The following is a 23,242-nucleotide window of genomic DNA, read 5'->3' as shown; positions in this document are numbered from 1 at the left end:
AAATTATCCAAAAACATTTATTTCCATCTACAAAACCAATACTAGCTGCTGACATCTTTTTATACGTTTCTTTCATTTCGCCAGTTACTACTTATAGAAAATTATAAACTTATTGCTTACAGAGAGTTATAAAGAGTATGGTAAGGCCATGAAAGTAAATGGATGCTAAGTGGCTGGCAAGGATCACTCCCATAATATCCAGATAGTGATGGCACCTACAGGTGGCTTGGGGGACTAGAGTCTCCCACCACAAAACCTTCATCAGTACCACTCATAAAGCACTCTAAATAAAAATACAATAATTATATTATTTAATACAGACAACTGATGTTTTCTCAATCTCATGCTGCATGTGAATAAAAATTTCTTTAGAAGGTTGGCATTTTTATTAATTTTAAACATACATCTGAGTAAAAAGCTTTCTTTGCTATGTAAATACAGTCGCAAAATAAGTTCAATAAGCCCTCCTGACAGCTAGATTTCTTCTCCTTAGGCCCCCCATAGAGAAATTCTCTAGCCCTTAGTGACAGTAGGGCAGTTTCAGAAAACTAGAGTTAGAAGGAAATTCTTAAAATACTGATTATGGGTTGAGATGTGAAAGAAAATCAGTTAACCACTATATTTACCATGAAAAATATTATTTATAAACATATCAAAACACAAGAGAGAACCACAATGGTTCTATGGCAATCTTGGAATACTTATATCCAAAAGTAATAACCGAGAGTAGTTATATTGAGGGTGTTTTTTTTCTCTTTTGTAAAAGATTATATGTGTGTTTTTTCCCTGCCCTGTACAAAGATCTTTTTTATCAATTACCACTTATTAAGTTCCAACTATGTGACAGGCACACAGTATACTAAAGAGATTACTAGGATGGCTTCCATAATCACAAAGACATTCTACTTATAAAATTTGCTGTTGACACACAGCTGGAAGAAATAATAAATAAATTGGATAATAGAATCAAGATTGAAAAGATCTCAGAAGGCTAGAACCATAAGTAGAAAATAATAAGATGAAAATGAATGCGGATAAACAAAGTCCTGTATTTAAGTTCAAAATATCAATTACAGATGTACAGGATGAGGAGAACCTGACTTAAAAACAACATATGAAATAAAGACCTAGAGATTTTAACTGATCATGAACTTGACTGGAGCCAACAATGTGATGTCCAACTAAGAAACCCGCACAAAGAAACAAGATGATGTGATGGAAAAGGCATCAGATTTGTGGTCAAAAGACCTGGCTTCTAATACTGGCCCTATCACTTACTAAGTAGATGATCTTGGGTAAACCTCTAAACCTCTCACTTATCCACATATAAATAGGAATATTTACCTCATAGAGTTGTGAGGATTAAATGAAGTTAAAAATATGAAACAGCTATGTAACTCTAAAGATATATGTAGATACTATACAGTTATTAATGTAGTAACATATAAAGAAAGTACTCCTATAGAGTAAGAAATCTGTTGAATTAGGTTTCTCAGGACCTGGCCAACCCTAAAATGATTCTAGGAATGCAGCTCAAAAAATGAACTTACAATCAGCTTCTTCATTTTGGTTATTAAAACAATACAAGCTACATTGACTTGTATTTATAACTTAAAAGAGATTGCTTTTCCTTTGTTCATAAAAGTTGAATTTTTCTGCACAAGATTAGTGGCTACATAGAATTGAGATTACTTCCTGTTGCAAATCTTCCAAATCTCTCTGTGTATTTGATTTGGAATCACAAATAAGCAAAACAATTCCCTTTTGAAAGTGCTTTTGAAGTACTTAACAACTAAGAATAATGTCCAGATTCATACATGGCTGTTAAAATCATTTTATGTTCAAGTCACATGAGAGAAAAAGATTCAAAGTTTTCCTTTGTAGAGTGATTTCCCCCCTTTGGAAAGGTTTCTATCCACAGTAAAATTGCAATGAACTTCAAACTTGCCAAGAATTGGAAAAGTCCTTTTGCCACAAGCTCTTTTTAAATTGAAATTATTAGTAGGTTCCCAGTTTGAGGAAAATAGTACTTCACATAGGAAAGCCTGACTCCAGTTAAATTAAGACAAATGAGTCAAAATATTGAAAAGTCACAGAAACTCTCAGTTAGCTGTATTAATAAGAAAATGAAATTTCTAAGCCCCCATTATAGCGGGGGCTATAAATTTTATCAACAAGTTTGGAAAAAGAAATTACTCAACATACCTATTAAATATATAACTAAAAATAAATATTCAAAATTCACCTTTTCATTCTTACATTATCACATTTTCAAAAGAACAGAGATTTGCTATTCTTAATGGCATATGAATTTGTAAGTATATCAAATGATGACTATTATAATTACTATGCCTTCGTTTACACTTTGGAAACAGCATAAATTTTGAAGTCTTACACCTGAATACAACCACTGTTCTGTTACTTACTAGGTATATGGTCTGGAAAATAATGCCTTCTAGATTTCAACAAGGATTAATTGGAATGAGGGATATAAAATACCTAGTATAACACTTGACACTTAGAAGGTACGCAATAAATCCCAACCTCATTACTTCAGCCAAAACAAGTTCAAATTTTAGTTCAGACTAATACAAACATCCCATTTTCATTCTAATGAAAAATGCTGCTCATTCCCTTAAAGCCTTTGCTTAATGTCACCTTCTCAAAGAGACCTGTACTGATCATTCCCTTTAAAACCAAAACACACACAAAGGAACACACTCTTCTTACCCCCCTCCCCAACTTTATTTCCTGCCATAGCACTGATAACCTTCTAATATACCATATAACTCACTTGTTTGTTTTGTTTATTATCTGCTTCTCCCAACTGAAAGGTAAGCTCCATGAACAAAACCTTAGTTTGCCAACTGATGGCCTGCTCTGGCCCTCTTCATCACACCGGGTGAGGAATAAGTCCACAGGGACTTGGATATGCCCACTAGGAGACTATGACTCCTCCTTTTAAATCCTGTTCCAAGAACCTGGCACCCCAGAATTCCCTGCTTAAACTGCCTAGGCACTGGGCCAGCACTGGCCTCTTCCTTTAGGAAGGGCTGATTGTTTATGACAAGGGTGACAGGGAGCGGGATGTATACATTTCTGGGTGGAGTGTGTCTAACAGTATGGAACAGAACTAGCATTAAAAGGACTGCGGGGGTAGACCAGGGGTTTCCATTTATGTTCTTCCACCCTAGTCCCACAAATATTGGGGGACAACTTGCCCATCAGGGCAGGGGTTTTTGTCTGTTTTGCTTGCTGATATATTTACAGTGCCTAGGACAGAGCCCGGTATCGAGCAGGCATTTAATACATGTTGCTGAGTGCATTAATTAAGTAAAATTATAACACACTCTAACAGATGTATGTGAGCAGAAGGTATGAGGGAACAGAAACCAAGAGTAAGCAAAAGTTTGGAGGTAGAAAAAGATGTACGGAGAGTAAAGAAACCACAGCACACAGAAATGAGAGAAGTAGACTGGTAAAGAACAGTTAAAGCACCCTAAGGGCAAAAGCTCTGATATATCAATAGAAAAACATGTACAGAGTAAACTACTCTGTTCAATAGAGTAAGAAAACCATTTGGTACAGAAACAAGAGAGAGGTATACACACAAAGTTACATCACATTTAAGTACAGAGAACCATGCAGCTGAAGTCCTTAAGCCCCATTATATCCACCATTACTTTCAAGTTCTTAAATATTCCACCTTTCTTAGGTTCTCATGCACATATCCTTACAATAAGCCCCACAAAAAGTAACTGTTCCTTAAAACCACAAAAGCCACACCTTCCTTAACCTTGCCCCACATTATTTATTCACTTATTTTGTTCACTATGGAATGCACAGCCTCTTTATACTAGCTAAGACAATCTAATACTTTTTCATCAGTTGTTTGCTCCACCTGCAATGCTCTCTTCCATCCTCTCTCCCTATTTAAATCCTATTTATTCTAATCTCTCATGGTCAGAGCACCATTTCCTCTACTTATTATGGGTTTTCAGTTATTGCATTTGTGTGTATCTTTAATCCACTAGAAATGCAACTGTTTAATATGCTGGCCATGTGTAGCTAATTAATTAAAATTAAATAGAATTAAAAATCGAGTTCCTCAGTTGCAGTACCACATTTCAAGTGCTCAATAGTCACACGTGGCTAGCACCTACAGTACTGGATAGCACAAATTACAGAACATTTCCACAGAAGTTCTACTGGAGAACACTGCTCTGGAAAGAAGCTTTACAATCTATGTCCTGTGTGTGTGTGTGGCACATACATGAAAGGCAGATGGATTTTCAAAGGACTCAGGGACATTTTTTAGTTTGCTAGGTCCATAATATTGGAACACATACGCAACTGTACATTGTTAAAGGAAACCACACATCTGTTCCTCACATCTTCTAACTACTACCTGATGTGAAAGGACCAATTAAGGTTTGGAAAATATCACAATCATTATATCTTCAAATACTATTTCAATCCTATTTTCTCCTCTTGTTCTGAGGATCCAGTTAGGCATATGTTAGACATTTTCTATGTCCTACTCTTCTCTTCTGCTTTTTTATTCTTTATTCTCTCTTTGCTTTAGTTTGGACTTTTTTCTAATGACCTATCTTCATGTCCACTATGCTACCTAATGCTATGTCTGGTCTACTATTAAATTCACCTAGGGACTTCCCTGATGGTCCAGTGGTTAAGACTTCGCCTTTGAATGCACGGAGTGCGGGTTCAACTCCTGGTTGGGAAGCTAAGATCCCACATGCCTCGGGGCCAAAAAAAAAACAAAAACCCATAATAAAGAAGCAATATTGTAACAAATTCAATAAAGACTTTAAAAATGGTCCACATCAAAAAATCTTTAAAATAAATAAATTCACCTAATGAATTATTAATTTTAGATAATGTTTTTACAGTTCTGCAATGTCCATTTGGTTCTGATTTAAAATTTTTGATTCTTGGGAGTTCCCGGTGGTCTAGTGGTTAGGATTTGGCAATTTAACTGCCATGCCCCAGGTTCAATCCCTGGTCAGGGAACTGAGATCCCGCAAGCTGTGCAGCTTGCCAAAAAATAAAAAAATTGATTCTCTGTTGGAATTTCCCAATTTTTCATCCATTTTGCCCTTTTCCTTTAATTACCTTTTTTTTTTTTTTTTTTTTTTTGCGGTACACGGGCCTCACTGTTGTGGCCTCTCCGGCCGCGGAGCACAGGCTCTGGACGCGCAGGCCCAGCGGCCACGGCCCACGGGCCCAGCCGCTCCGCGGCACGTGGGATCCTCCCAGACCGCGGCACGAACCCGCATCCCCTGCATTGGCAGGCGGACTCCCAACCACTGCACCACCAGGGAAGCCTAATTACCTTTAAATGTTAAAAAAAAAATTTAATTCCTTGTCAGCTGATTCCAGTAGCTGGGTCATTTGTGAGTCTGCCTCTATTGTTAGTTTTTTCTCTTGATTAAAGGACAAGTCTTCCTGTCTCTTCTCATGTCCAGTATATAAAGGAACTATAGAGGCTCCAGATGAAACCTTCTATCAAGGGTTTCCCTTGTCTCTGTTAGGCAGACACAGAGAGGGGCTGATAACCGCAATGCCGACAGGGACTGACCTGAGTCAAAGCTGGGTTGTAGTTGTCATAACTCATATTTGACTTCTGGTTCTTAACCTCTCCTTCGGGAATGTCCCTCCCAAGCTTTCAACTGAGAGCCTTGTGGATCTCTATCACCTCTGACCTGAAAGTCTGGGGGATTCAGTCTGTCTTTCAAAGGTTTTTACATTGTATTCTTCAGGCTCCCAACCCACTTCATTTCCAAACGTGGCAAATATCTTGAGAAGGCAACAGCCATGCGTTTCAGCCAGGTCACACTCCTCAAGAGGAGCCTTGTCTTCTGAGCTACTGCAAGACTACAGGTGATTTTAGTATACTGAATTGAGGTTCCTTAACCTCCCACTCAGCTCCAAAATTCAGCATAGGTGCCGCAGGTAAAAATAACTGTGCATTCAGGGCCCCAAAGTTTCCAAATTGTTGCCAGCCCCTCAAGACATCAAAATATTTGTTAGTTCCTCTTTCCGTCAGTGAGTTCCTTTACATGGGCCAAGATCAATCCTTGGCTCATACCCAAAATTGGAAAAATAATCCCAGGGAAGAAAACTCTGATAATAGTCTGTTCACCTCAGAAGAACTTTACCCTCTCCAGATTTTTATTTAAACTGTTTTGCTTACATAGCTTTCTTATGTCTTTTAAAATATTTTCCCCAACTTATCTGCCTTTTATTTTGTTATTGTAACAGAAATGGTATTTTGCCATGATCTACTACATCCTAGTTAGAAACAGAAGCCTCCAAGCCTGTGAGTGGTTTCTTGATTCTGTTTCCTCCTTATTTGACAGCATTTTACTTGCTCCTCAGTTACATTTTGAAGGCTGCATATTTTCTGTTATCCCCCATTTTTCTGTAGCCTGAAGGAGGCAGGCTGGAGCCTGGAGGCAAAAGTAACATTCAGTTGAGGAGATAGGCAATCTGAAAAAATTTCTGGGTTGGTTCCTCACTTTCTTCTAAGAATTTATTGTGTATTATATGTACCATAAAGAGTCCCTCTATTTAGAGGCTGTATTTCATTCAAATGCAAGGGGATCATTTGGATAATTTCCACAATTCAGTATGCAGAACTAGAGCCTTCACTGTGTCAATGTGTAAATCCCAGAGTTCATTCTCCACATTACTATGTAGTTGCCACTTCTACTATTTCTCTAAAAAGAAAAAAAAAAAGAACACACAGTTGGCTTCTCAGTTTTGGAAATATTTTAGTGATAATTCTCAGGACTTTGTCAACTCACTAGCACACTATGTGGAGACTGGGGCTAGATTAAGTTGCTAAATCATGTTGTGCCTTTTCCCTCTGAAATCTTCTTTCCTTCCTTGGCCATCGTTTCTGAAGTTTATTGTATCCAATCAAATTATTTTCTGTTGTTTGCTCTTGGTGAATATTTTTGCTAGTTATTGCTATTTTGTACTCATTTTAAGTATTAGGGGAAGGAAATTCTAATTGAACTCAATACACCATTTTATATGGATATACTCAGTTTTGGAATGCCCTAAAGGTTAAACATGGATGTCTAATTTTCCAACACCATGAGCATTGTACTGCCTGGCTGCTTATAATAGGTACCAGAGTTAGAGCCAGTCTATTTTTTCCAACTACCTATGTCCTAATTTTCACTGTCCCAACTATGTCAACTTTTAAAGATCTAGCATTTTTCTGATCCACTGACTTAAGTTATTAAGTTAGTTAACGGTGATGATTATTCGGACATACATATAATATGAAGGAAAACACTAGACTCAGAATAAGGAAAAAGATATGTATATACAACTTTTCAGTTGTGTCTGAAAAGCAAAATATGGCTAAATCAAGCTGGAAGGAATAAAACTAATTAATTTACAGGGACCTAAGAAGGTAAATGTCTCCTGGAAAGATCTTATAATAAAAAGGTATGAAGGTACTTGTATAAATCGCTTGGAAACTGGGGTAAGAATGGGAAGAAAGCATTCTCTAAAGGCTCCTACCAAACCCATGAAGGTTCAGGAAGAACCTTCTAATTTCCTTCCCAGGGGAATTTATTTGACCATCATAGACAATTTTCCAAATAAGCTACAGTAGAAAATAAAACTTGAGCATTTCAAATGAGTTAATGAACACTTTCCAAAGTGGTTTCATAGGATTTGGGGATCAGGAGTGCCTATTTCTACTTATGAACAAGGAAATGAAAATCCAAGAAAAGTTAATTTGCCCCAAATAATAATGACATGGATATTTCACAATCAAGTATGATCTACAACATCAAAATTCTAAGTTCTCTAACAGTATCTACCTTTGTCTTTCCAAGACAGTTTTTCAAGTGTAGATCATATATCCTTTCCATGATAAAAAAGAGAATTAAATGCCAAAAGAGAAAAAGTAACAGGATAATAAGGTAACAAGCTGTTAAACTACTTTCCCATAGTTACTTAGTACTAAATATTAGCAGCATTTTTTGTTATTCCAGCAAGTACTCGATCTGGCCATGGTTCAGCTGTATACCTGGCTAAACCAATTATTTTCACACTTTGCTTTCATAAAGAGTACTATACTATAGAATATAACCAAAAACACCAATTCCTTCCTTTCTCTATTGCCATTTAGTTTCAGAGCTACGTGGAGTAAGCCAGCTCCACTATTAAGTAACAGAAGCAATGTAATTATAGTCTTATTAGTATTTATCCATGGCTTTGCACAATGGCATAAAATATTTCCTGGTAGTTATGATATCTTGGATAAGGTGCTTTCTCAAGGAGTTTGATCTCCTCATCTATAAATGAGACTGGATCAGATACTGTCTCTTCTACCTCCCAAAACTTTACAAATTGGTTCATAAATTTTACAGTAATTAGTTGACTCTTACCAATTTCTAAAAACACCTTCTCATTATTCAGACAGATCTTTTCATTTTGATTTACTTAGTTTAACAAAATATCCCAATGATCTTTATTTTTACTTTTTTACTTTTTACCTGAATTTATTACATATAGAAGATTGCATAGGAAGATAACTTTTATCGTTAATCTGTTAGGTTCCAGACAATTTTCTAAGTAGTTTACAGATATCTACTTCACTGTTTAATGGTATTACTTGAATTTTTTTTTAACATCTTTATTGGAGTATAATTGCTTTACAACGTTGTGTTAGTTTCTGCTGTATAACAAAGTGAATCAGCTATATGTATACATATGTCCCCATATCCCCTTCCTCTTGCATCTCCCAATGATTTTTAAATGAAAATATTAAAGTTTGTCAGTAGTCATAGCAGGGAAAAAATAAAGAATTTGTTACATTTCCGTTTCTAATCAAGTCCAAAGGATAGATTTTTTTTTCAAAAATCTTACACCTCAACTACAAGTACTTAGGTTAATATAACAAAGAATTGACAAGTTTTTTCACAGAAAAATTATATAAAAATCAATGATGTATTCCATAGATGTTAACTACTAACAGCTACTAATAACCAATAGGAAGATAAGACTTATTAATCTAAATAAACTAAATGGATCTGGGGTATGTAGAAGAAACAGATAACTAAAGGCTTTGCTAATTGGGACTAACTTTCCAAATGGGAATATAAAGAACAAATTAGAGTTCTCAAAGTTATATCAAAAGATGAATAATTATTTGATAATTTAAGGATAATTGTAAATTTTACATGAAAATTTTGTTGAACAAATGAATGAATTCCCAACCATAGAACAGTGTCTGGCACATAGCAGATACCCAATAAATGTATGCTGAATAAATCAATGAGTTAAAAACAAGCTTCTTTTTTGAAAAATAAGACCAAGAAAAATTTAAGTGCCTAAAAACATGTTACTGACTACTTATAGGCACAAATGTTTCAAATGAGAACTGGGATACTCAGTTCAAACCAAGTGAAAATATAAAGAATAGCTCTAGTCAATGAACAATGTGAAATGTTCTCCTTGTCTCAATCCAAAATCAATTATATTCTGCCATTATGTCTTCAGATGGGAACAAAACTGAAATTATATGGACTCTCAAGATTCAGTTTAAGATATTAGAAATGTAAATGAGAAAACCATCTCCTCTTTATTTTCCCCCTCATTCACTGAACACATATTTATTGAACACTTACCATAGCAGGTGCTTATTCCTTTCCTTCTTTTAGGTCCAAGGTATTGAATAAACCAGAGACAGATTAGCCAAGATTGTATTAAAAGGAAAGTTTCTGTGTGTCAACTGTCATAACTTATTTTCCATTTAATCCCTATTGTTCCATGTATAATGTATGTTTATAATACCCAGCTCAGCTTTATATATTTATTCTTCTAAAAATAAACCGATTTTTATCATTTTCATGACAGTATATTAAATTGTACCTTAATTGTTTTCTCTTGCACTGACATATGGATACGTTCCCTTAGGGGTTTCATCGATGAATTATTCACTTGTGTGGGAGATCTAGTCCAAAGAAAGCAAAAATTTATAAACCAAAGTAGCTTTTAAACTAGTTTACACCTCTCTGCTATCCAAAAGCAGTTAGAGAATAAAAGTTTATTCTGAACAACTGAACCTAGTTGTTTACAATACTATTTAAAAGTGTCCATATTCCTATTCTGAGAGTTCTAAATACTAATAATTTGCTTAATTAATTAATTCAGCCACTAAATATTTGAGCTTCTACTATATGTAAGGCACTGTATAAGATGTTGTGAAGAATAGAAAGTTCATTCATTCACTGCCTCTGAATTCAGGCATCTTGATCTAAGTAAGGGAAATAAGATATCCACATAACTAAAATTCAAAATAAAAAAGGACAGATGCCATGGCAGGGAAACTCAAAAGACAAAAGCATAGTTTAGAAATAGGAGGGTCAGAGAAGACATGATAGAGAAGGAGACACTGGCAATTTGGAGCCAAACATGGATTCCTCAGTAAATTCTTTTTTAGCTTAATAGAGCCAGAGTCATAACCCCTTTGTGTCAAAAGACCATTACATAAGAATAAAGGGGGCTCCCCTGGTGGTGCAGTGGTTAAGAATCCGCCTGCCAATGCAGGTGACACGGGTTCCAGCCCTGGTCCAGGAAGATCCCACATGCCGGGGAACAGCTAAGCCCGTGCGCCACAACTACTGAGCCTGCGCTCTAGAGCCTGTGAGCCACAACTACTGAGCCTGTGTGCCACAACTACTGAAGCCCGTGTGCCTAGAGCCCATGCTCTGAAACAAGAGAAGCCACCGCAATGAGAAGCCCATGCACTGCAACAAAGAGTACCCCCCGCTTGCCACAACTAGAGAAAGCCCGTGCGCAGCAACGAAGACCAAATGCAGCCAAAAATAAATAAATTAAATAAATAAATTTATTTTTTATAAAAAGAATAAAGGATAGTCTATTCTAAGAAAGACTAGTTTATAACCCTACATTGACTTACATTCATATACATTGTCCTTAATTTTATCATTTCAATGCAGACCATTAAAAATATACTTTACCATGGACTGGTACTTGTCTGCACAATGACAACTGAAAATGCTAAGGTAACTATAAACGTGTTTGGCCACATAATTGAGTATAGAAAAATACCTCTTTAAAATGTATGTGGGGATTAATTTTATTTAGAAAATCCTACAAACACAAAATAACTTTCTCTAAGAAAATGACAGAATTCAATCTAAGAGAAAATCTAAATCATTTATATTTCTACCTAAAAGCAAACTTTGTTAAACAGAAGTAAGTTGACAGGAGGAAAAAAACAAAGGTTCATTTTCTTTATACTCTTTTCTGGGATTCCAACACAGGGTATAAGTAAATCATTGATAAAATAAATTTTCACTGCAAAGGAATCAGAAGACAACACTGAATGATAGAGCATTATAAAGTTTCTCTTTAAAGAGAAAAGATAGTGAAGCACAGGAGAGAGAGAGAGAGAAGGTAAAGCAATCATAGATAGATATGAACAATTTTAGACTAAAATCAGATTTCTAGAAAGTGGCTCAAGCAGAAAATAGAAAAGATCAAACAGGACAATTTTTTAAAAATCCTCCACAATGTAATAATACAATTTTAAACCGTTATTCTAAAATTTTAAATGTTTCTATAAATGAATGTCCATTAATTAAAAATACCACCAACTCAGTGTTTGACCGAATTGTTGTTAAAACTGGTGAGTATCAATGTCTTGCACAGAATACCAACAGTAATTTAGTATTTTCTTCATAATGCGATGAAGAACAAGTAAATGTCAATTCCAGTGTAAGTCTGGTGTATACCAACTCTCCTATTCTCAAGCAAAATAGCACAATCTTTGGAGCAGAGACCTCAGGTTCTGGAGAAAGACACCTTTGCTGCTTGCCAACTTAGACAAATTGCTTGCTATCTCTCTCAAGTCTCTAATTCTTCACTTATAAATTGGGGAGACTACTAAAAGAGACTGCTGTGAGGGCTGATATAAGTGAAAGCATTTAGCAAAGTTTTTGACACAAATATCTATGCAAATATTTCCACAGCAAAAAACAAGAACACAAAAACAAAAAACACCAGTCATACTCTCACAAAATACTACTTTTATATATAACTCCCTCACATTCAAATGTTCAATCTCCCTTTAACTAACTTTTATTTTTTCTCTTCATACTTTTCTGTAGTTCCCAAGTTTCCTAACCATAGCATGTATTTCTTTTATAACAAATGAGGTGTTTTTTTCAAAAATTTCCTTTATAGACTTAATATTCACATACATATAACTTCCACATTACTTACCTAAAAAGTGTAAGAATAGAAGTTCCATTATGATGAATTGTGTTTTCATCGTCATATAAAAGCTCTGCTTTGTTTTTGGTAGGAGCACTGGCTGCTTCTTCATCCAAAAGAACTAGTAAAGTTTTCACAGTATCTCTGCCACAGTATGCAGTGCCATGGTTTATGGCATGAGATTTTGGCTAGAACAGGAAACAATTTCAAATAAATGTAACAATCACCCCAGCTGGGTCAATCAGCCACTCTTTTCCATTTCATGTGCTATTGTTCTTCCTCTTCTATTAAGCTATAAAAAAATCAGCCATGAGAAGTGGCTCTACGGCATGTGAATATTTATCCCTCAAGCCATAATAAAATCAATCTTATGAACTTCCAGAAGCACAAAAAATATAGAAAATAGTATCATCAAAGGAAGACATTAGATTTTGGTCAAAATAACATTAGTCTTTATAAGTCAGAAAGTTTAGCTACAATCTATGTGATCTCAGCCTCGTGACTTAACTTCTTTGTATACTGATATTTTTTCTCTCTTATACCAGAAGTGAGATTCTGATGATCTGAATACCAACCCCACAGATGGCTGTAAAGATCTACTCAAATGCAAAAATAAAAAAACTAGTTGACCTTCATTCATTCAGTAATCACCCATAAGCACATACTAAGTCCCAAGAATTGCATTTTAAGCTAAGGCTACAAAGGTAAAAACTAGTGTCTCAAGGAACCCGTAGGCTCTTTTATAAAATAAATAAGTAACCAATAATGGCATTACAGAGTGCTAAGTGTTATTTCCTTTTTTTAAATATATTTATTTATTTATTCATTTATTTATTTATTTATTTTTGGCTGCATTGGGTGTTCGTTGCTGTGTGCGGGCTTTCTCTAGTTACAGCAAGTGGGGGCTACTCTTCGTTGGAGTGCGCAGGCTTCTCTTGTTGTGGAGCACCGGCTCTAGGCGTGCCGGCTTCAGTAGTTGTGGCACACAGGCTTAGTTGCTCCGCGGCATGTGGGATCTTTGCGGACCAGGGATCGAACTCGTGTCCCCTGCATTGGCAGGCGGATTCTTAACCATTGTGCCACCAGGGAAGTCCCCTAAGTGCTATTTCGAAGAGAATGTATAAATTGTGCAGTGGGAGCACACCAAAGGTCATGATCAATTTACCCTGGGATCAAGGATGGCTTCACAGAGGAGACACAAAAGGGTAAGAGAGAACATGGTATTTTCAGAGACTACATGGCATGAAATGGCTGAAGATCAGGGTAACAGACAGGGAGTCATGTGAGGTGAGCTAGGGAAAGCATTGTATATCAGACAAAGAAGTTATAAGTCAATCTGTTACAAGGTTAAAATCTCTTCCTTTATTAAGCAAGGAAATAAAATGATACTATTTACATTTTAGAAAAATGACAACAATGATGGAAATGTGTAAAATATTTATATTCCAGGGTAAGACTGTTATTAAATCTGGAGACAGGACCACAAATTTAGAGACTGTAATAGTCCAGCTCAGAAATGAAGAAGGTAGTAGCAGTGAACTAAAATAGTAGCTGTGGAGATAAAGAAAAAGCAGATTAAAAGGGAAGAGCTGGAAAAACTTAGTAACTAGATAGAAGAATAGGGAAAATATATGATAAGATAATATTACACATAGACACACGTAAGAACAAACTCTGATGGCATTTCTGGCTGGGTTCATACCAACTAACCAGTTGTATGTGCTGTATACCTCTGGGAAAGTTGCTTAACCTCACTGTGCTTCAGTTAAATCATTGGTAAAATAGGGATGATGATAGTGCCTAACCCATAAGGTTGTTGGACATTGTGCTTAAATATCAGAGTCGCCCTTTTGAGGACATCTGTTATAGTTGTCCCACTTTCCTCAGGTTTCATCAACATGGTCTTGGCCTCCTCTCTCTACTTGGCTGACTCAGGCTGCCAAGTGAACTGTAATGTATAGCTATACCAGAATTTTAACAAATTGCCTATCACAATCTAGTGCTTGACATATATTTTTCATTAGTACCAGAGAAGTCCATACTGTTTAATACTAACTTCATTGAGAATTACTGATTCGTATTTTTCAAAGATGTCTAATTTAGTTGAAAACATAAAATTAAGAATCAGGTTGTCTGCATCTTTATTTCTTGTGACAGGAAATGGGAGAGATTGGGCGCTCTTAATTATCTGAGCTGTGACAGTTCCTGATTTATACTTATAATAAAACCTGGTTGTCATTTGAGCCAAGCTGTCATAGGAAGTGTTAACACACATGAAATATGTGGGGAAATAACTCAGAATTTCCCCATGTCCCGCCTTCAAGTTAAACTAAAAACACGCATTGTTATAGAAAATAGCTAAAAATAGTGCCCGAGGGCTGCAGAAAAATAAGTGAATCATAAAAATTAAGCAAAAGTCTTTCTTCATACACAGGCTATCACAATTATACCTAATAAAAAGGGGATTTTGTTACCCGAACAATTAAACTGCAACAAATGAATTACTATAACACGTACTCCAAAATTCTGTTCTAGAACTAAAGACATGGTAGTCAATTTCTCCTATAAAACTATAGTTTTAATACCTTATAATGTCAGACTATCTATGTAAGAAAAACAAGAAAGAGGTAAATTTTCTGGAATATATAATTAAACAATTACTAAGCATAGGAAAAATTCCTAATGTCTGCAGTAATCTGGCAATGGAGGTAGTAAATAAGAGATCATAGAAATAGAAAAATTCTATAAAAGAAAAATAAACTGCTGAGTAGAAACTATTTCTGCTGTTCTTCTGTGGAGTGCCTAGTACTGGGGTCATAACCAGAGACACCAGACTCTTATTTTATACCTGATTAAATGGGAAAATAATTGTTTTATAAAAATAATTATTGAAAAATATGACAAAATACCTTAATATCCATCAAGAATTATAAATTTCTAGTGCTACAAGGGATACTGAAGACTATCCAATGTGCTTCTTTAACAAACAGAGACAATTTGGCCCATAGAGGTTATGATTTACCCAAGTCGAACATAATCCTGCATAATCTATTGAGAAACTTATATTTTCAACATCTTATAACAGAGGAAACACATTCTTCTGACTTAAGTAGCAATTGTAAACCATTTCTACAGCAAGTAGAAGATATAATGTTTTGTACAGAAGGATAATGAAAAATAAAAACCTCATTACCCGTGCAGGACTGATGTCAGTGGTACTAACAGCTAAGTCTCCTTGTTGAGAATTGATAATACTTTTAATCCTCAAATCCAAATCTTGAGCAACTTCCTCTATTGCTTTATAAAAAGGATCCCTGCTGTTCTGGCCTTTAATCAGCTGCATCTTTATCACTGAGAGTATCTGACCCCCTGCAATACTGAAAATAGAAATAAGGTCACTTTTATAATAGTATGAGAAATGTCAATATGCTTATAAGCTTGAAAATATAATTCTCAGAGTTAATCAACACTTTTCAAAGAATATGGCTTTAATCTTAGAAATCAAACAGTAACATATTTAAGAAAAGGATGAGAACCATTAGAAACAAAATTTAAAAGTTTTTCTAAAAGCAAGTTATTTCAGTAAGGTAAGTTACTTCTTCCTTGATTTAAAAGCTAGGGGAAATAATTTAGTTATATATGATATATGATAAAAGATTCAGATGCAGTTATATACATGCAATATACTTAAAATACATACCTTTAGGTACAACGAAGATAACACAAGCCACCTCTCATTGAAAACCTAAAATCCTACATAACTTAATCTTTTTTTTTTAACATCTTTATTGGAGTATAATTACTTTAAAATGGTGTATTAGTTTCTGCTTTATAACAAAGTGAATCAGCTATACATATACATATATCCCCATATCTCTTCCCTCTTGCATCTCCCAACCTCCCTATCCCACCCTTCTAGGTGGTCACAAAGCACCGAGCTCATCTCCCTGTGCTATGCGGCTGCTTCCCACTAGCTATCGATTTTACATTTGGTAGTGTGTATATGTCCATGCCACTCTCTCACTTTGTCCCAGCTTACTCTTCCCCGTCCCCGTGTCCTCAAGTACATTCTCTACGTCTGCGTCTTTATTCCTGTCCTGCCCCTAGGTTCTTCAGAACCTTTTTTTTTTTTTTTAGATTCCATATATATGTGTTAGCATATGGCATTTTTTTTTTCTCTTTCTGACTTACTTCACTCTGTATGACAGACTCTAGGTCCATCCACCTCACTACAAATAACTCAATTTTGTTTCTTTTTATGGCTGAGTAATATTCCATTGTATATATGTGCCACTTCTTCTTTATCCATTCATCTGTTGATGGACACTTAGGTTGCTTCCATGTCCTGGCTATTGTAAATAGAGCTGCAATGAACATTGTGGTACATGACTCTTTTTGAATTACGGTTTTCTCAGGGTATATACCCAGTAGTGGGATTGCTGGGTCATATGGTAGCTCTATCTTTAGTTTTTTAAGGAACCTCCATACTGTTCTCCATAGCGGCTGTATCAATTTACATTCCCACCAACAGTGCAAGAGGGTTCCCTTTTCCCCACACCGTCTCCAGCATTTATTGTTTGTAGATTTTTTGATGATGGCCATTCTGACTGGTGTGAGGTGATACCTCATTGTAGATTTGATTTGCATTTCTCTAACGAGTAGTGATGTGGAGCATCCTTTCATGTGTTTGTTGGCAATCTGTATGTCTTCTTTGGAGAAATGTCTATTTAGGTCTTCTGCCCATTTTTGGACTGCTTTGTTTGTTTTTTTGATATTGAGCTGCATGAGCTGCTTGTAAATTTTAGAGATTAATCCTTTGTCAGTTGCTTCATTTGCAAATATTTTCTCCCATTCTGAGGGTTGTCTTTTCATCTTGTTTATGGTTTCCTTTGCTGTGCAAAAGCTTTTAAGTTTCATTAGGTCCCATTTGTTTATTTTTGTTTTTATTTCCATTCCTCTAGGAGGTGGGTCAAAAAGGATCTTGCTGTGATTTATATCATAGAGTGTTCTATGTTTTCCTCTAAGAGTTTTATAGTGTCTGGCCTTACATTTAGGTCTTTAATCCTTTTTGAGTTTATTTTTGTGTATGGTGTTAGGGAGTGTTCTAATTTCATTCTTTTACATGTAGCTGTCCAGTTTTCCCAGCACCACTTATTGAAGAGACTGTCTTAGCAATGAACTTGGTAAAGTAGCAGTATACAAAATTAATGCACAGAAATCTCTAGCATTCCTGTACACTAATGATAAGGTTACATAACTTAATCTTTAAACCAATTCAATAAGTATTATTAGCCATAAATTACAGATGAAAAAATTGAGTCTCAAAAAGGTTTAATAGCTTGTCCAAGAACACACAGTGTTTGTTCTCGGCTAGGAAGAAGGTGGTAAGGAAGGAGACTGACCTTAAATACATGATATTGCACTCTAACATGAGAAGGGTTATTATATGGAAGAGGAAATTAAACTAGTTAATACTAATCTAAAGGAAACCAGAGACTGGACCAATTATGGCCAACAGACAAGTATTTTTGCAAACATGAAATCAATTGTTTCTTTATACTGAGCCTGAACCTCAATGAATTTGGGTTGCAGTTCTGCTCTAGAAGGCTGACCTAAAATCAATGTTACAAGGAGGAAGGATTTTGGTCCATTACAAGGAAGACATTAAAGGTGTCCAACAATAAAAGAGGGCTCTTTTTTGAAGTTAAGAGATCTCCATCCTTAGAGGTATCCCTGGAAAGGCTGCACAGTGTCTAATGAGAAGGTGGTGTGGTCTGGCTATGGAGTCAGACAACCTAAGCACACATCACAGCTCCCTCACTTTCTACCTTGAATATGCTATTTAACCTCTCTGTGACTTTTATAGTAGCATAAAGGAAATTATGAATAGTGCTCATCCTCACTGCCTTATTGCCAGGCTTTATGTTTTAGGAAAGAAGCTAGGTTCCCTAACGACACTGGAAACATGACCGTTCACATACAAATAGCTTGTCCAAATAGAGAAGGAAAGTTAGAAGAAAACTGCAGAGAGTGCATTACATCAGTATCTTCCAAATTTGCCTGATCATCAGAATCATACACAGCATTTGTTTAAAATGTCAGCTCCAGTGAGTACACCTCCACCTGGAGGGCAGGCCGGCTCTTAAAGGGAGAAAGAGGCTGAGGGAACCATACCCAGTTCTTATAATCTTACCAGTTATGAGTCGGGGAGAATGAATGAAAGGTAGACAGAGAAATGTAGTGTTTTCTGGAGGAAGTTCCTCCACATGGACACGTGAAGCCAGAGAAAAAGGAGGTCCCCTCACTAATAAATGGGTCTAAAATATAGGAGCTGTAATGCAAATACTAACAATGTAACTGGTTAATATCTGAAAGGGAGACTAGTAGATTAGTCTCTGCTGATACAAAGAACCCACTCAATGATGTGCTAATTTCAGTGCACTGCTGTCCTTCTTAGGGGTTAGGGGCTCACCTATACGTCATCTGCTGAGCTTGATGTGGATCACGGCCAAACAGCCCTTTGTTAGAGTCTGGCCAGAGCATGTATGATAAAAAGGGCCTGATTCTTTAAAAATAAAAAATAAGTAAAAAATAGAAAATAAAATAAAATAAAATAAAATATCAGCTCCAGATTCCATCTTACTGAATCACAATCTCCAGACAAGGATACTAAATAGCTCCATTTCTTTTGAAGACATCACAGGAGATTCTTATGACTAGACAAGCTTGGGAAACATTTCATGAAGAAATTAGCTCCCTGAGAAAGGAACCATATTTTACTAATCATCATACTAACTTGGCACACAGAAGAAATAATTGATACCGCTACTGAATAAATGACCGCTATCACACATAAGAGTGTGAAGTTTTTACTTGTAAGATTAAAAGACATATATTTTACTATTTTTCATATTATTATTATTTGCAGTAGAAATGCACTCAGAGCGTTTCAACTTACACTATGGCAGACTAGTTACTCTAGGGAAACATTCCACTAAGCTTGGTAAGAATTGGGGGAAATCTCCAAGTACCACCTAATTTCTTCCCTAAAAAAGTGACAAAAGCTGGAATGGAAAGTTGAAAGCGGTGAGTGGTAAGCAGGATGAATGGGGGTTTTCCTGAGGACAAAAATCTCTAGTAGCAATATGATCAGGACACAAACCCTAAGTGGGAGAGAGATTTCCACACTGAGTCTGAACCTTCCAAGGGGGAAGGTAGCTAGTATGGCTTTTATTAGATTTATTCTATGTATTTTATATTTTTGAAGTTTTTTTAAAAAAATACATTTTCTATTTGGTTATGACGTAGAAATACAATTGCTTTTTTAAATTGATCTGTGCCCAGCAACACTGTTAACCTCTACCATTAATTTTAATAATTTGCCTTTAGATTCTTGGAGTTTTCTACATACACAATCATATTATCACTAAATAGAGTTTTATTTCTTCCTTCTCAATTGTTACATCTCATATTTCTTTTTCTTGCCTTACAACACTGAATTGGACATCCAATATTACGCTGAAAAGAAATGAGAACAGGAACTCTTGTCTTGTTCTAAATCTTAAATAATGTGCTAAAACATTTTACCAAGTAGGCTTTCATAGAAACCCTATATCAAGTTAAAGCTCTCATTCTTAGTTCATTTTATGCTGAAAGGGTAGTAGCCCTACAGGTTGGGTATATCCCAACAGACACCTCACCTTGGGCAGTCCCTGGGCTTTGTCCCCTGCTCCCTCAGACTTTAGTGACTATAAGAACAGACCCTCCAGATCATCAAATTCAGCAAGTTCTTTCAAAATAAAAGCTGGCTTCCCTTCTTGACTTCCCTCTCTTTCTTCCTTCCCCCAGTTTTTGGCCTATTTTCATTACGTTCACCTACTCATCAATGCATTTAAGTACTTTATAAATATGTTGTCCAGCAGTATTAATTATTTTCAATGGAAGGGTCAATCAAGGGACCTAGCCTGCTATACATCTGTAATCAGAAGTCTGAACGGACTCTTAAGAATTATTTTATGTAAACAGGCACTCTTTTCCAACTGGCTTTTTCTTAATTTTCAATTAAAAACACAGAAAATAATTGGATGAAATGTAGCCAAAATGAAAACATAGTTAACACTATGTGCTTTTTCTAGGAAGTAATCTCTAATGGAAGAGTTTTGGAAAAGATTCAGAAGGATAATCAAATATGAAAGTGTCACAGTATCAGTTATAAGAACAAAAAAGAAAAAAAAAGCTTTTAGTACTATTAAAGGTAAAAGTCACATTTGCCCTCTTTTCCCATTCCTTCTACAAGAACAAATATTCTAAATTTTAAAGATGATATAATCCCCTGAATGAACTGTATTTAGGAAAAATTCATAAGGTTTGTATTTCAGTTGCTTGCCAAGCTCAGCATTTTGACCCTTAGCAAAATACCGCAAACACCAGTGCTATGACTAGTCTATTGCTATATGTTCACTATAAGAGCCAACATTAGCTCTTCAAATACCTGCTCAGCAACATAGCATAATTCAAATTCTTGCCTCTAGAGCCTAGAAACTCCTGAAGTTTTAATCCAAATGATGCCAGGACATTTGTCATAGGCACTGGGGATACAAAATGAATAAAAGATTTCTTTTTAAGAGGTCACGATTGATCAGTTGATACAATGAGATAACAAAGGTATAGAGGGGATTTAAGTGGGGAGGTAGGAGAACAAGGAGGTCTTCAGGAAAGCATCCCAGAAGATATGACTACTCTGGATAAACATTAATAGAAGAATTTAGGTGAGAAAGAGGTTAAAGAGGTTAACCAAAGTTCCTGACTGCTAAATGCATCACATTAAAACTCTGGGGCAGAAACAGAAAAATGAAGTTAGTGAGGAAAAACACAATTAAATCCCCAAGACTGAATCAAAACACAGTGACTGAAAGAGAACAATAAGCAATAATACAAAGAGTGGGTAATATTTTAATGAATTATTGACTATCTTTACTATATAGAATGACTTGTCTTTTCCCTACCATCTTTAAGAATTTGATAACTATTTGCTAAATAAATTGTATCTTTAAAAATTAAATGTGATTAAAGGTACTACATGAAATGTATCAAAAATGATTCTGAAATATTTTAAAATGAGAAATGTAACAGTAGGATTCTGGACTGGATAATTTCAGCTAGACTTAACATTCTATAAATGCATAATATTTAGTCCAATAAATATAATGCAGGTGTGTACTAAAAAGTTGTTATGTAATAAAATTGAAATACAGAATTTTAAACATTTGAACAACAGGGTGCTAACTAATTTATGTAACCTGAAACTCCTAATTTAAGATGTTTTTCAGGTGAAAGTACAGTATGTATTTTATGGTGGCACCTACTGGCAAAGTGTAGAAATGCAGCCATACTATAGCTAAGATGGTCTGATGAAAAGCTGGCAGCAGAGAGGTAAGTGTGATTTGGATTCCTCCCCTGTCTGTCTATTCCCCACCATTCCTTGGACTCAAAGATTTGAGTGATTCCCTACCACCACCACCACCCTATTATAAGACAATTAGTACAAACTTACACTCAGCTACAAGGGTTAAATACATTTTTATCTCTGAGTTTTAAGGTTGAGGGACAGAGGCCAGGGTGAGATACAATCAGGAGGTAGAGAGTATAGAATTTGTACACCATACTGAGGTTTCTGGATTTGTATCCTGTACCTAATATGGAACCATTGAAGGGTTTTAATTATGGCGGTAACATCTGCAGTTTTGAAAAGACCACTGACAGCAGTGAGCACAAAAGGATGGGGCAACTCAAGACTGGAGGCAGAATGAACAACTTGGAGATAAGTAAAAAAAGTCCAGGCAAGAAAGGATGAAAGTCTGAAAACAGACTTTCCATAAAAAATGGAAATAAGATACTAGCTACAGGAATAGAGATAAAGAATATCAAAAATGTTAAGTAAGAAGAATTGATGGATCTTAGTGAATGAAGGGACAGAGAAAGGGAGAATGGACTTGAGGACATGGAGAGGGGGAAGGGTAAGCTGGGACGAAGTGAGAGAGTGGCATGGACATATACACACTACCAAATGTAAAATAGATAGCTAGTGGGAAGCAGCCGCATAGCACAGGGAGATCAGTTCAGTGCTTTGCGATAACCTAGAGAGGTGGGATATGGAGGATGGGAGGGAGGTTCAAGAGGGAGGGGATATGGGGATATAGGTATGCATATGGCTGATTCATTTTGTTGTACAACAGAAACTAACACAGTACTGTGAAGAAATTATACTCCAATAAAGATGTACTAAAATAATAATAATAAAAAGATATGTTCCAAATTTCTGCTTGGGCAGCTGGAGGCAGAAAGGCTTCATCAAGCTGGGTACTTTGGGAGGAGGTACCCATCAAGCAGGTACACAGGGAAAGATGAAGATTTAGTTTGGGAGATGCTAAGTTTGAGTTTCATTTGACGTAACAACCTATAGGTACATAAAGATATATTTTGGAAGCTCAGGAAAGAGTTTGGATTTCACTGAAATATGGATTTAGAATTTGCATATATGCAGTCAGAAAGCTAAGTAGAAAATAAGAAAACAAAATCTCAGAAGTTATGGGGAAAAAGCTCTAAAAGAGAAAATGATCAAACTTCAGGACTCAAAGAGACCAGAGGCTATGCCAACTAGAAGATCATAAGAAGATCTTTCGCAAAACAGCTTCAGTAGAGTGGAAAAGTGAATAAGTGTGAGTCAGTTAAACACAGACAAGTAAATAAGTATTGAGTGCCTACTCTGTGCCAGAACCTGTGCTAGGGCTAGGGAATATTAGTGAAGAAAATCAATAAAGCCCTCATAGAGTTTACAGCCTCATGAGACATATTCAAGATATTTTAAATCATTAGAAATTGGGAAGTGGAATAAAAGACAGTATTTTTTCAAGAATTTGAGCTATAAGAGGAAGGAACTGACAAAAACAGAAGA

At 35.8% G+C, this 23,242-nt stretch overlaps 1 protein-coding gene across 2 annotated transcripts in view; it reads right to left on the bottom strand.

Annotated features, from left to right (window-relative positions):
• Positions 1-23,242, bottom strand: part of PARPBP (PARP1 binding protein) — a 79,936-nt gene that overhangs the window by 2,876 nt on the left and 53,818 nt on the right. The window contains exons 7-9 of one of the 2 annotated variants that reach the window (XM_029205600.1): positions 15,482-15,665; positions 12,298-12,476; positions 9,919-10,000 (exon numbers count right to left, since the gene is read on the bottom strand). The exons of the other annotated variant lie outside the window; for it this stretch is intronic. Coding sequence (XP_029061433.1) covers positions 9,919-10,000; positions 12,298-12,476; positions 15,482-15,665 — 445 coding nt within the window. The remainder of the gene's footprint in view (positions 1-9,918; positions 10,001-12,297; positions 12,477-15,481; positions 15,666-23,242) is intronic. 2 annotated transcript variants of the gene reach the window in all.

The sequence above is a fragment of the Monodon monoceros genome, unplaced genomic scaffold (assembly GCF_005190385.1).
Source record: "Monodon monoceros isolate NGI ecotype Baffin Bay Population unplaced genomic scaffold, NGI_Narwhal_1 Super_Scaffold_6, whole genome shotgun sequence".
NCBI classification, from domain to species: Eukaryota; Metazoa; Chordata; class Mammalia; order Artiodactyla; family Monodontidae; genus Monodon; species Monodon monoceros.
The sequence above is the reverse complement of the archived record's forward strand: the minus strand, read 5'-3'. Positions and strand labels throughout refer to the sequence as shown.